The sequence below is a fragment of the Bufo gargarizans genome, chromosome 10 (assembly GCF_014858855.1).
Source record: "Bufo gargarizans isolate SCDJY-AF-19 chromosome 10, ASM1485885v1, whole genome shotgun sequence".
NCBI classification, from domain to species: Eukaryota; Metazoa; Chordata; class Amphibia; order Anura; family Bufonidae; genus Bufo; species Bufo gargarizans.
In genome coordinates this window covers 80,799,684-80,812,696 of record NC_058089.1, presented here as the reverse complement: position 1 = coordinate 80,812,696, position 13,013 = coordinate 80,799,684, and the positions used below count along the sequence as shown (strand labels likewise).

Here is a 13,013-nt window from a genome sequence, read left to right as displayed (position 1 = left end):
AAAAGCTTAAATTTATCCAACTCATGGTAACCAATCCCTTTACAATACAAATGTATGTTGTCAGACACTAAGAGAACTTTGTACTGACGGTAGGACCCCTCATCCACTAAGCCCCTATGCAGCAGCACAGGTTGCATTTACCGTAAGGCATTTCTGACCCCTAAATAATGTGGTCGTTTCTATTCATCTACTACCTCCTGCATGTTTTATTAAAGGGGTTTTCCGAGTGTGTTATTATACTGATGATCTATCCTCAGGATAGGTCATCAGTATGTGATCAGTGGGGATCCAACAACTGGCACCAATGCCAATCAGCTGTTTGAAGAGGTGGCTGTGCTCTGGGAAGTGCCTCTCCACCTCCTCGCAGCTTACCAAGCAAACTGCCGTCCATTGAATAGCAGCTATACTTGGCCTCGTGGCTCAGTCCCATTTAGTTGAATGGGATTGAGCTGTGCCTAGGCCATGTGACTGATGAATGTAACATCTAGAAAGAGGCCGGAGTGCTTACTGGAACTCGGCAACATCTTCAAACGCCTGACTGGTAGGGGTACCAGGAGTCAGGCCCCACCAATCAGATACTGATGACCCACCTGGAGGATAGGTCAGCAGTATAAAACATTTGGACAACCCCTTTGATAATGCTATTAATGCTTCCACTCCCAGTCCATTATTTGGAGTTTAAATCCCCTCTACCTGTACTTAAAGGGAACCTGTCATCTGGATTTTGGGTATAGAGCTGAGGGCATGGGCTGTTAGATGGCCGCTAGCACATCAGCAATACCCAGTCCCCATAGCTCTGTGTGCCTCTATTGTGTATAAAACCCGATTTAATACATATGCAAATTAACCTGAGATGAGTCAGAGCTTGAAAATTTGACTCTTCTCTGGTCACACAAGTAAGATTTGACTCTTATGTTAATTTGCATATGTATCAAATCGTTTTTTTTACACAATAAAAGCACACAGAGATATGGGGACTGGGTATTGAGGATGTGCTAGCGGCCATCTAGCAACCCACGCCCTCAGCACTATACCCAAAATCCCGGTGACCGGTTCCCTTTAAAGTGGTTATCCCATGAAAAGTTCTGTATGTTAGATTGCAAGGAGGGTCTGAATGCTGGGACCTCCAGTGATCTCGAGAACAGAGGGTTCCTGAGTCATTTTCTGAAAGGAGTGGTAGTTCATGTTTCAGTCCATCACGCCATTCACCTCTATGGAACCGAGTGCTGTCTGCATCAGTCCCATAGAAGTGAAAGGAGCGGTGGACTGACCTGCCCACTACTGCTCCGTTCAGAGAAGGGACTTGGGGGCCACCAAGTACCAATCCAACATTTATCACCTATCCTGTGGATACTCTTCATGTGATAACCCCTTTAATTGACCAACCTCTCCTGTGGGATGTATCAGATGTCAGCCATTAGATGGTTTAAAACTCAAGATCAGAGCTGGAGCAAGACCTCTCGAGAGATGGCTGAACATTAATAAATTGCCATGACTGATCCCCCTGAAGACAGGCAGTACGTCTGCCAATTAAAGAGGCATTAGATATACACTACATTGATGAATTCTTAGTCTACAAACTGTCTTTGTCCTTTATGTTTCTCTTTATTAACATTACATTACACATAGTTTAGATAGTGAAAATAAGATTTGCAGAGAGTATGAGTAAAAAGAAAAGGCCAAGTTCCAAACTCTAACTTTCTAATAGGGATTACATGCAATAGCCCTCCTCCAGAAGGAAGAAGCCTCACAAGGAAAACAGTACCAACCGCTCATTACACCTTGCAGCCCACGCTCTCTAATAGAGATGTCCATTTATTGCAGAGCTCGAAACTGAGAAAGGCTCGAGTCAGCATGAAACTTTGGGGCCAATATGTCAATCTATTTCCAGTAAAAAATACGACATTGGGGAGCAATGCCTATTTATGAAACCCCTGTGCCTATTTTTCCAATACATACAAATGTGTCTGAAAAGTGATTTAGTCTTGACTGTCGTTTTTATCCACGTGCTATCCACATTTTTTGTGAATTGCAAACTCACACAAACATTTCACAGGTCCATGTGGTTGTTTCGTAAATTATAGAACATGTCCTATTTCTGTCTGTATTGCAGATCAGAATAGATCTTTCTATTGATGTAAGAAAAATGCAGAATGCAGACAGAAGGTATGTAGTTTACAGATCCGTTGTTTGTCGACCGAAATACAGACATGTCTGTGTGCATGAAGCCTTACAAAGGTTTGCTGCCAGGTCCATCTTTTTGTTGCTTTCTGCTCGTACAATATTTATTACCAGATCATGAGGCATGCTTCCCGGGAAGAGATTCTGTACTATTATAGAGAAGCTGTCACCTATGTTTGTATTAGTTTGTATTGAATGGATATAGACCGTTAGACTGTTTAGTGCCATAAAATACAAATTATCCTTATGTAGTGTATTTAGTGGGGTAGATTCATTAATAAATAATAAGCATAATAATATACTGTTGCATCTGTTATGCATAGGATCCGTTTTTTTTTTAGAGGATCCTTATTGCATCAGTTGTCATCCGTTTGAGACATTTCTGTCTGAGATTTTAGACAGAAACAAGTACTGCATGTAGGACTTTTTTTCTGTCTAAAAAAACGGATCTCAGACCGAAATGGCTCAAAAGGATGACAACTGATGCAACAGGATCCCTTTTTTTCTACAGGATCCAGTTTTTTTTCTTCTGACAGATCAGAGGAATCTGCCGATTATGGCCGACTATGGGGGTGCCCTGATGCTCCCCTGGCAGCAGATGGTAGGCGAAAGAAGGATCCTGTATGTTGGATTTCTGCTTGCCTGATCCTTTGTTCCCACAGGATATTTTTGGGATAGTAAACTTTACACCAATATTTTGCACCAAAAAACGGCTCATGCTGATAAAAAATCTGAAGTTCCTACCTTCCAAACGAAAATGTTCATCACCTATGTTCTCTTTACAGATATCCCCTGATGGATCCTGTCAAAATAGGATGAAACAAATAGATTTAGTAACAAAAAGTATAAATATTTTTAAAATAACTAATAAAGGCACATGACTGACAAAATGTGTTAAGAAAATATTTTTCTTAAATACGTTTACGCAAAGTCCAGTAATATATATCACCATCACAATGCATGTTACGCCCATCATTCTGATGCCTATTTTCTACAAGGAATGTGCCTCCTACTTCTGCATCCACCGATGACGGTGCCAGATATGCCAACAGCAGAATGAATGGCATTTTCGTGCACAAATCCAAGCTTAGAGCCATGAAATTAAGGACACGGTTCCTAAATAGTTTTGTAATGACAGAATAACTCAGCACAGAATTTATGTAAGACTGCCAGATCCTAAGTGACCCAAGGGTGTTTCCAAATTAGTTTTATGCTTTGGCATGTTCCATAAAATTATTTTAAAATTCATGGATGCCATCTTGAAAGACCATCAGTCAAGAGATTTTTCAAAGGTTTTAATTTTTTTTTTTAGATTTGCACATGACATTTAAATTTCTTCCAGTTGCTTCTCAGTAACTATTAGCATGCAGCAGAAAAATAACCCGGAGGAAATGTATTTCTCACCGGTGTGGAGATAATATATACACAAACTGTTTTTCTCAGTTTCGTTGATATTTTTGGTAAAAGCCGTATTAGAGGTAGCAACAATTGTTATGATTCATTGGATTCTGAGAAATCATAATGAATATCCCCTTGTAAAGGCACTAAATCATTCACAAGAAACAATATAAGCTTTAAGATTATCTATATATTATATAAATGGATTTAAGAGTATTTTATAATATAAATATATAAATAATCAGTGGAAAAACATTGTTTCCAATAGAGCAGATAATAATAGTATATAAACAGTTTGGAAAAACCCGTGACCAAGGAGATTTCGAAAGTCAACGCTTAGTTTCCAGGAATAGCGGAATAGCGCTCATCTTACAGTAGAAATGACTGGCTACACCTGTTGGAACCCATCTAGTAAGAGACACAAAAATCTCTGTATAAGCTCTCCGAGCATTACTTGTACACTTCCACTGATGGCATGGATTCTGAGTATAATTTAAAAAAAGGAATTATATTGTTAAAATAGTTTGTAGTTTACACCGAAATACTGAAACTGTTCTAAAACTGTAATTACATATCAGCATTCATCAATTTCAATGGTATTGATCACAATTAGTGCTAAGCGAAGCGAAGCATTTGAAGCGGAATTCGGTCCAAAGTTTTGAAAAACTTCGATTCGCAACAAATCCAATTTTTCTTGTGCTTCGTGTTAATAAATCAGGTTTTCCTAAATGACAGCTGCTCTTGTTACAAAATGAAAGTAAGAAGCAACTAGCCAACCCCTGTGATGTCACAGACCCATAAAACCCTTATCCCACGTGGTCTCCGGCATTGTCCTGTGAGCTGAGCATAGGGAGAAACGTGGCAAGTGCTCATGCGCTAGGGATAACATTGGTGAAAATTATTAATAGAACATTGGAGAAGGAAAGTGGAGGGAGAGCGCAGAGAGTGTGCAGGGAGACTGTAGGGAGAGTGCAGGGAGAGTACAGGGAGATTTATGCTACATCAGTTTTATTTATTTATTCCTACATTTACTTATTCCTATATAAGGCATAAATGTAATTCAATACCAATAAGATAAAAGCCTTTTTTATTCTGGTGCCAGAGTGCCAACTGATATTATCCAGTCTGCCCCCCTTAGGGGGGGCAGCTCTTGATGATGACCATCCTCATCTTTTGCTGGCTTTACCCTAAGGCAGAGTGGCCTGGGTATACCAGATTTTTTGCGATTCATGACAAATTGATTCCTAACTAATCAGATTTCTTGGATAACTTCGATAAAGTTGCCAGATAAAATTTTTCAAAACTTCGCTCATCTCTAATCACAATTTTGGATTTGTATAATTTTTGGCATATAAATGGTTAATTAAGTACTTTTTCCACTAAAAGGAATTTGCTTGACTTTTCTTGACCCTACCATGTTTTATTTTTGTTTTTCAACTAGGTCCAAGTTTAAAACTGTACCTGGTACTTTTTTGGTACCTGATCTAGAAGGGTTCCAAGCGAACCAAGTTGGTACCATAAAGTCAGATGACCACACTGCTGACTAGTGATTAGTCCCACAAAATCTTCACTACACCGCTATCACTGCTGCACTGGCCAATGAACTTGAAGAATTTACATCCATAGCCTAGGAAGAGGTCACACCGTTCAATGGAGTGCAGCAGCCTCTTCATATAGCTGATTGGCGAAGGTGCCAGGAGTCAGATGCCCACTGATCTGATATTGATGACCTATCCTCAGGATAGGTAATCAATTTCATACTCCCAGAAAACCCTGTTAAGCAATAAAGTTGCTGACTTTTGCTCTTGTAGTGCCCTGGAGCAGGAATACTTTTAAGTTTGGACATTTGTGGAGATTTGCCCCTGTTTCCTCTATGCAAAGTCATCATCTCCTTACTTTATTTCACTTTATTTTGTTTGCATGACACTGTAGAAGGGGTTAATTAACACTGAGAGACTTTGGGGACGTCCTAGCGATTAATCAAAAGATTGTAATTTTCCAAATCTACCATAAGGTTTAAGGAAGAGCATGTTTTGGAGGGAAAAAGCCAGACTTGTTTACCACTAGTGTTGAGCGAGCACTAAAGTGCTCATGTGCTCTAATAGTACACTTTGCGATGCTCGGGTGTTCTACCAAGCACCTCTTCCCAGGCCATGTGACATCCCTGTACACATCACATGGCCTATATGCAACTCAGTCCCACTCAAGTAACATACCCGTCTATCTTATATTGATGACCTGTCCTAAGGAGAGGCCATCAATATCTAAAATCTGGAGAAACCTTTTATTATGTATATATCAGGTTTTATATGTTTTACATATGATGTCATTCCGGCAAAAGATGCTCATCTCATGAATCATATTGGCTAGAAGTTATTTGTCGTGTAGAATCTCTAATAGTACCACATCTAATATTACTGTGTCTATGGCACAACCACAAACTACTGCAAAATCAGACAAAATTCCCCAGTGTAGTCTGAAGATTGCAGGAAATATTCACTAAATGAGCTCTTTCAAATAAGAGAAAATAAATCCTAGGCATATGGACTTTTCCCCTTATATGCAGCGTAGCATAAACCTGGTTTCTATTACCATGTCAAGTTATTGTAAAAATCCTTTACGCCTTCTTTTAACCCCTTTATGTTTAGGAAAAGGGCCTCTCCACATTGCTTCTCTGTCTAGTCCTCTGTCCTCCGCTATCTGCACATACGTAAATATACATTTTAACAGGAATTAACATTCTTTACATTCTGTTTCTATATTTTTATCTCTTCTGATACCAGAGCGACTTGTCCTTTTTCTGCTCTCCCCCTGCTCCGCTGCTCCGTCTTGATGTCCAAACTCATAACATACTTCCTGACTCTAAAAGAATTTCTTAATTGGTTTAGAAGGAGGTGTAGGGGGAGGGATGCTGATGCTCAGCAGATGCAGCAACCAGCAGAAGCGAAAAACGTAGTTACAGTATTAAATGGATTTAAAAAAATAATTTAACAAAATTTATTAAAATAATTTGTATAGAAATTGGTGAAATACGCAGAGAATATAAACCTGAAAATGTTCTACGCTCCTCTGCGTAAAAAATATACATCGTGCAATAAGCAATCAGTTAAATAAAACCTCTACCTTGGGACCACTTTATCAGTTAGGGTATATATACAGTACAGACCAAAAGTTTGGACACACCTTCTCATTCAAAGAGTTTTCTTTATTTTCATGACTATGAAAATTGTAGATTCACACTGAAGGCATCAAAACTATGAATTAACACATAAGGAATTATATACATAACAAAAAAGTGTGAAACAACTGAAAATATGTCATATTCTAGGTTCTTCAAAGTAGCCACCTTTTGCTTTGATTACTGCTTTGCACACTCTTGGCATTCTCTTGATGAGCTTCAAGAGGTAGTCACCTGAAATGGTTTTCACTTCACAGGTGTGCCCTGTCAGGTTTAATAAGTGGGTTTTCTTGCCTTATAAATGGGGTTGGGACCATCAGTTGCGTTGTGGAGAAGTCAGGTGGATACACAGCTGATAGTCCTACTGAATAGGCTATTAGAATTTGTATTATGGCAAGAAAAAAGCAGCTAAGTAAAGAAAAACGAGTGGTCATCATTACTTTAAGAAATGAAGGTCAGTCAGTCTGAAAAATTGGGAAAACTTTGAAAGTGTCCCCAAGTGCAGTCACAAAAACCATCAAGCGCTACAAAGAAACTGGCTCACATGCGGACCACCCCAGGAAAGGAAGACCAAGAGTCACCTCTGCTGCGGAGGATAAGTTCATCCGAGTCACCAGCCTCAGAAATCGCAGGTTAACAGCAGCTCAGATTAGAGACCAGGTCAATGCCACACAGAGTTCTAGCAGCAGACACATCTCTAGAACAACTGTTAAGAGGAGACTGTGTGAATCAGGCCTTCATGGTAGAATATCTGCTAGGAAACCACTGCTAAGGACAGGCAACAAGCAGAAGAGACTTGTTTGGGCTAAAGAACACAAGGAATGGACATTAGACCAGTGGAAATCTGTGCTTTGGTCTGATGAGTCCAAATTTGAGATCTTTGGTTCCAACCACCGTGTCTTTGTGCGACGCAGAAAAGGTGAACGGATGGACTCTACATGCCTGGTTCCCACCGTGAAGCATGGAGGAGGAGGTGTGATGGTGTGGGGGTGCTTTGCTGGTGACACTGTTGGGGATTTATTCAAAATTGAAGGCATACTGAACCAGCATGGCTACCACAGCATCTTGCAGCGGCATGCTATTCTATCCGGTTTGCGTTTAGTTGGACCATCATTTATTTTTCAACAGGACAATGACCCCAAACACACCTCCAGGTTGTGTAAGGGCTATTTGACCATGAAGGAGAGTGATGGGGTGCTGCGCCAGATGACCTGGCCTCCACAGTCACCGGACCTGAACCCAATCGAGATGGTTTGGGGTGAGCTGGACCGCAGAGTGAAGGCAAAAGGGCCAACAAGTGCTAAGCATCTCTGGGAACTCCTTCAAGACTGTTGGAAGACCATTTCAGGTGACTACCTCGTGAAGCTCATCAAGAGAATGCCAAGAGTGTGCAAAGCAGTAATCAAAGCAAAAGGTGGCTACTTTGAAGAACCTAGAATATGACATATTTTCAGTTGTTTCACACTTTTTTGTTATGTATATAATTCCACATGTGTTAATTCATAGTTTTGATGCCTTCAGTGTGAATCTACAATTTTCATAGTCATGAAAATAAAGAAAACTCTTTGAATGAGAAGATGTGTCCAAACTTTTAGTCTGTACTGTAAATATATATATATATATATATATATATATACAGTATATGGCAAATGATCACTACTAGGGATGAGCGAACTCGAACTGTATAGTTCGGGTTCGTACCGAATTTTGGGGTGTCCGTGACACGGACCCGAACCCGGACATTTTCGTAAAAGTCCGGGTTCGGGTTCGGTGTTCGTCGCTTTCTTCGCGCTTTTGTGACGCTTTCTTGGCGCTTTTTGAAAGGCTGCAAAGCAGCCAATCAACAAGCGTCATACTACTTGCCCCAAGAGGCCATCACAGCCATGCCTACTATTGGCATGGCTGTGATTGGCCAGAGCACCATGTGACCCAGCCTCTATTTAAGCTGGAGTCACATAGCGCCGCCCGTCACTCTGCTCTGATTAGCGTAGGGAGAGGTTGCGGCTGCGACAGTAGGGCGAGATTAGGCAGATTAACTCCTCCAAAGGACTTGATTAACTGATCGATCTGCAGCTGTGGATCATTGAGCTGCTGATCCTCAATTGCTCACTGTTTTTAGGCTGCCCAGACCGTTTGTCAGTCACATTTTTCTGGGGTGATCGGCGGCCATTTTGTGTCTTGTGGTGCGCCAGCACAAGCTGCGACCAAGTGCATTTAACCCTCAATGGTGTGGTTGTTTTTTGGCTAAAGCCTACATCAGGGTGAAGCTGTCACACCAAGTGCATTTAACCAGCAATAGTCTGTTTATTTTTTGGCCATATACTACATCAGGGGCAAGCTGCGCCTGTCACCAAGTGCATTTAACCCTCAATGGTGCGTTTGTTTTTTGGCTAAAGCCTACATCAGGGTGAAGCTGTCACACCAAGTGCATTTAACCAGCAATAGTCTGTTTATTTTTTGGCCATATACTACATCAGGGGCAAGCTGCGCCCGTCACCAAGTGCATTTAACCCTCAGTAGTGTGGTTGGTCAAGCTATCACACCAAGTGCATTTAACCAGCAATAGTCTGTTCATTTTTTGGCCATATACTAAATCAGGGGCAAGCTGCGCCCGTCACCAAGTGCATTTAACCAGCAATAGTCTGTTCATTTTTTGGCCATATACTACATCAGGGGCAAGCTGCGCCCGTCACCAAGTGCATTTAACCCTCAGTAGTGTGGTTGGTCAAGCTATCACACCAAGTGCATTTAACCAGCAATAGTCTGTTCATTTTTTGGCCATATACTAAATCAGGGGCAAGCTGCGCCCGTCACCAAGTGCATTTAACCAGCAATAGTCTGTTCATTTTTTGGCCATATACTACATCAGGGGCAAGCTGCGCCCGTCACCAAGTGCATTTAACCCTCAGTAGTGTGGTTGGTCAAGCTGTGACACCAAGTGCATTTAACCAGCAATAGTCTGTTCATTTTTTGGCCATATACTACATCAGGGGCAAGCTGCGCCCATCACCAAGTGCATTTAACCAGCAATAGTGTGGTTATTTTTTGGCCATATCCCAGTCTAATTCTGTCACTAAATCCATACCGGTCACCCAGCGCCTAAATACTAGGCCTCAAATTTATATCCCGCTAAATCTCTCGTTACCGCTGTCCTGTTGTGGCTGGGAAAGTTATTTAGTGTCCGTCAAAGCACATTTTTTGTTCTGGGTTGAAATACAATTCCCAATTTAGCAATTTAAAAATTTAGTGGTTTCTGCTGTATCAGAGCTATTTGAAATCTATCCCTAAAAGGGTATATAATATTCAAGGTGCACATAGGGTCATTCAGAATAACTTCACACACCCGCTACTGTGCATTTCCAAGTCTAATTCTGTCACTAAACCCATACCTGTCACCCAGCGCCTAAATACTAGGCCTCAAATTCATATCCAGCTAAATCTGTCGTTAGTGCTGTAGCTGGGCGAGTTATTTAGTGTCCGTTCAAGCACATTTCTTGTTCTGGGTTGAAATACAATTCCCAATTTAGCAATTTCATAATTTAGTGGTTTCTGCTATATCAGAGCTATTTGAAATCTATCCCTAAAAGGGTAGATTATATTGAAGGTGCACATAGGGACATTCAGAATAACTTCACACACCCGCTACTGTGCATTTCCAAGTCTAATTCTGTCACTAAACCCATACCTGTCACCCAGCGCCTAAATACTAGGCCTCAAATTTATATCCAGCTAAATCTGTCCTTAGTGCTGTAGCTGGGCGAGTTATTTAGTGTCCGTTCAAGCACATTTCTTGTTCTGGGTTGAAATACAATTCCCAATTTAGCAATTTCATAATTTAGTGGTTTCTGCTATATCAGAGCTATTTGAAATCTATCCCTAAAAGGGTAGATCATATTGAAGGTGCACATAGGGACATTCAGAATAACTTCACACACCCGCTACTGTGCATTTCCAAGTCTAATTCTGTCACTAAACCCATACCTGTCACCCAGCGCCTAAATACTAGGCCTCAAATTTATATCCAGCTAAATCTGTCCTTAGTGCTGTAGCTGGGCGAGTTATTTAGTGTCCGTTCAAGCACATTTCTTGTTCTGGGTTGAAATACAATTCCCAATTTAGCAATTTCATAATTTAGTGGTTTCTGCTATATCAGAGCTATTTGAAATCTATCCCTAAAAGGGTATATAATATTCAAGGTGCACATTGGGTCATTCAGAATAACTTCACACACACCCGCTACTGTGTATTTCCAAGTCTAATTCTGTCACTAAACCCATACCTGTCACCCAGCGCCTAAATACTAGGCCTCAAATTTATATCCAGCTAAATCTGTCCTTAGTGCTGTAGCTGGGCGAGTTATTTAGTGTCCGTTCAAGCACATTTCTTGTTCTGGGTTGAAATACAATTCCCAATTTAGCAATTTCATAATTTAGTGGTTTCTGCTATATCAGAGCTATTTGAAATCTATCCCTAAAAGGGTAGATCATATTGAAGGTGCACATAGGGACATTCAGAATAACTTCACACACCCGCTACTGTGCATTTCCAAGTCTAATTCTGTCACTAAACCCATACCTGTCACCCAGCGCCTAAATACTAGGCCTCAAATTTATATCCAGCTAAATCTGTCCTTAGTGCTGTAGCTGGGCGAGTTATTTAGTGTCCGTTCAAGCACATTTCTTGTTCTGGGTTGAAATACAATTCCCAATTTAGCAATTTCATAATTTAGTGGTTTCTGCTATATCAGAGCTATTTGAAATCTATCCCTAAAAGGGTATATAATATTCAAGGTGCACATTGGGTCATTCAGAATAACTTCACACACACCCGCTACTGTGTATTTCCAAGTCTAATTCTGTCACTAAACCCATACCTGTCACCCAGCGCCTAAATACTAGGCCTCAAATTTATATCCAGCTAAATCTGTCCTTAGTGCTGTAGCTGGGCGAGTTATTTAGTGTCCGTTCAAGCACATTTCTTGTTCTGGGTTGAAATACAATTCCCAATTTAGCAATTTCATAATTTAGTGGTTTCTGCTATATCAGAGCTATTTGAAATCTATCCCTAAAAGGGTAGATCATATTGAAGGTGCACATAGGGACATTCAGAATAACTTCACACACCCGCTACTGTGCATTTCCAAGTCTAATTCTGTCACTAAACCCATACCTGTCACCCAGCGCCTAAATACTAGGCCTCAAATTTATATCCAGCTAAATCTGTCCTTAGTGCTGTAGCTGGGCGAGTTATTTAGTGTCCGTTCAAGCACATTTCTTGTTCTGGGTTGAAATACAATTCCCAATTTAGCAATTTCATAATTTAGTGGTTTCTGCTATATCAGAGCTATTTGAAATCTATCCCTAAAAGGGTATATAATATTCAAGGTGCACATTGGGTCATTCAGAATAACTTCACACACACCCGCTACTGTGTATTTCCAAGTCTAATTCTGTCACTAAACCCATACCTGTCACCCAGCGCCTAAATACTAGGCCTCAAATTTATATCCTGCTAAATCTCTCGTTAACGCTGTCCTGTTGTGGCTGGGAAAGTTATTTAGTGTCCGTCAAAGCACATTTTTTGTTCTGGGTTGAAATACAATTCCCAATTTAGCAATTTCATAATTTAGTGGTTTCTGCTATATCAGAGCTATTTGAAATCTATCCCTAAAAGGGTATATAATATTCAAGGTGCACATTGGGTCATTCAGAATAACTTCACACACACCCGCTACTGTGTATTTCCAAGTCTAATTCTGTCACTAAACCCATACCTGTCACCCAGCGCCTAAATACTAGGCCTCAAATTTATATCCTGCTAAATCTCTCGTTAACGCTGTCCTGTTGTGGCTGGGAAAGTTATTTAGTGTCCGTCAAAGCACATTTTTTGTTCTGGGTTGAAATACAATTCCCAATTTAGCAATTTCATAATTTAGTGGTTTCTGCTATATCAGAGCTATTTGAAATCTATCCCTAAAAGGGTATATAATATTCAAGGTGCACATTGGGTCATTCAGAATAACTTCACACACACCCGCTACTGTGTATTTCTAAGTCTAATTCTGTCACTAAACCCATACCTGTCACCCAGCGCCTAAATACTAGGCCTCAAATTTATATCCTGCTAAATCCCTCGTTAACGCTGTCCTGTTGTGGCTGGGAAAGTTATTTAGTGTCCGTCAAAGCACATTTTTTGTTCTGGGTTGAAATACAATTCCCAATTTAACAATTTCATAATTTAGTGGTTTCTGCTATAT

At 40.5% G+C, this 13,013-nt stretch overlaps 1 protein-coding gene across 1 annotated transcript in view; it reads right to left on the bottom strand.

Moving 5' to 3' along the window:
• The window catches only part of LOC122920876 (protein naked cuticle homolog 1-like), an 85,618-nt gene that overhangs the window by 29,679 nt on the left and 42,926 nt on the right, over window positions 1–13,013 (bottom strand). The window contains exon 4 of the mRNA XM_044270660.1: window positions 2,926–2,983. Coding sequence (XP_044126595.1) covers window positions 2,926–2,983 — 58 coding nt within the window. The remainder of the gene's footprint in view (window positions 1–2,925; window positions 2,984–13,013) is intronic.